At 25.8% G+C, this 2236-nt stretch overlaps 1 protein-coding gene across 1 annotated transcript in view; it reads right to left on the bottom strand.

Moving 5' to 3' along the window:
• Positions 1-1890, bottom strand: part of LOC102674480 (ubiquitin-conjugating enzyme E2 Q2) — a 6305-nt gene extending 4415 nt beyond the window's left edge. The window contains exon 1 of the mRNA XM_006613166.1: positions 1565-1890. Within this exon, the coding sequence (XP_006613229.1) occupies positions 1565-1726 (162 nt within the window). The 5' untranslated portion in view covers positions 1727-1890. The remainder of the gene's footprint in view (positions 1-1564) is intronic.
• Between the last annotated feature and the right edge of the window lie 346 nt (positions 1891-2236).

The following is a 2236-nucleotide window of genomic DNA, read 5'->3' as shown; positions in this document are numbered from 1 at the left end:
TAAATATAAATCTATAAATATAATAAAGATTTCACATATAAAATTAAATGATAAAAAAGATAATTATCTATTTTTAAATATAAATAGAAAAAAAATATATCTACGATAATTTAAAAAATTAAGAATTATTAATAAAAATTGGAAGTTTGTTTTATCCAATGTATAATATATAATTAACCTATATAATAGAAAAAGAATAATAAAAATTTAAAAAGTTAAAAAAGAAAAAATTTTTTGAGTTCAAAAAAATATACGAAAATTCTTAAATTATAAAATAGTTATTTTAAAATTAAATGGATATATTCTATAATAATTCGAATAATAAAAAATTACATTAAATGATCATTATATAGTGAATATTTATCATGAACACATATACGATATTTAAATATGGATTTATCGGCAATTGCAGTTAGCTCAGCGTCAGTGCTACGACCATACATATGTATAACAGGAATCGTAAATTAATTAGCAGTATTAAACCGTATTTGCGTTATGAGGTAAAAATAGATAAAAATTATTAATTTTTTAATCAATAAATAAATAAGATAGAAATAATAACATTTTTCACATTAATACTTTTGAATTAAATTTTTATGTTTAACTTCTGTCTTGACATAAAAAGAAAAATAAATTTAAATATCTTTTATCAAACCTAAAATATAATTAAAATAGTACAATTAATTTCTATTAAGAGAAATATTATTAAGAGAAACATAATAATTTCAACTTATAATAATATTTCTTCATAATAATATTTCTAATAAAAGAAACATAGAATGCAAATATTTTAAATACACGTGATTACGCTTGATGACTTATTGGATACACAATTTAATAAACTTTTAGTTTGAATTTTCTGAAATTATTCAATATAAATTAATAAATTTAATTCTAAACAATACTATGCAATATAAAATAAAACAATTATTTATTTTTAGCATTTAAATATTAAAATTTCAAGATATTTAATAAAAAATTGAAGATAATTTCGTAATGAAGCAAGCGACAATGGCAACGGTAAGAAGAACGCAAATGGATATGCTCATTGTTATCTAATTTATCTATAAATATTATCTAGTATACATTAAATTAGTAAGTAGTTTGATTTCATGCAATTGTGATATAATTGTCTCAACAATAGTAATTGTAAATTTGTAAGATTTTTTTTTGCAAATATAAACGAATAAAGAATAGATACCATTATGAGGGGCTTACCCTCTATTTGTGACATACATTGACCTCTACCGCAATATTAATTCGTCTGAAAATCTCCACGGAAACTGACTGATTGAGGCGAGAAAGAATCGATCGTAACTACAACAAAATGTACAGGGCAACAAGAAAAAATAGATAGGAAATAGGGATAAAAAGGACACGGTATACGTGCTCCCGGGCATGGCTCTTGTCAAAAGCCCCAAATAACAACATGAGTGTTATTGTTTCTTTGTCCGGTCGCAGACAGCAACGAAATTTAATATGGTTCCATATAAACAGAAAAATACTGTCGATAGTTCTGTATCAATTTACTATTTTAAATTGTATTCATGCTTATTACACTTACTGTAATATTGGCGTGTATTTCGTATTTCTTCCCATTTTTACCGACGAATCTGCAGCTGAGTTCGTCCACACTCGCAGACATTATCTGAAATCTCTCATGGCTCTTAGGGAAGACGGACTCAAGAGTTTTAATCTCCTGCTTAAGGGTGTTCAAACAAGCCATTTGGGGGAGCAAACGAAAGTGCTGGACCCCAAATTTTTCGGCGATGCTTGTTTCAAAAAGTACAGCAACCCGAAAGAAACACGACGTACCCGATGACTACCCGACAAAATGGCGACCGCAACTGACTACTTCGGCCAATCTCGTGTAATTTCGTTTGCTTTCGTCATAGATGTCAGCACTGAATCTTTCAAATGCTTATGACGTTCTTCCGGTACAGCTGAGTGTCGTTTAACGTGTTGCGGCATTTAAAAGAAAATTCCATAATTAAAAAATTGTTTTTCTTAATATTAAAAATTTCAAACTTAATAAACCAACTTTTTTTTATTTTCGAATATATCTGATATTACATTATCTCTTAAATTACAACATTTTAAGTTTGAAATAATATAAAGACTGTAAAAACAGAAAATACTTATTAATTTTTTTTTATATTTAAAATTTAATAGTATTTAACACTTGAGCGTAATATTATATTGTAAGTTTTAAAATTAATACTGTAATTTGGACTAA

This window comes from Apis dorsata, unplaced genomic scaffold, assembly GCF_000469605.1.
Source record: "Apis dorsata unplaced genomic scaffold, Apis dorsata 1.3 scaffold_135, whole genome shotgun sequence".
In the NCBI taxonomy this organism is placed as follows: domain Eukaryota; kingdom Metazoa; phylum Arthropoda; class Insecta; order Hymenoptera; family Apidae; genus Apis; species Apis dorsata.
This window is presented reverse-complemented; position numbering and strand designations above follow the sequence as displayed.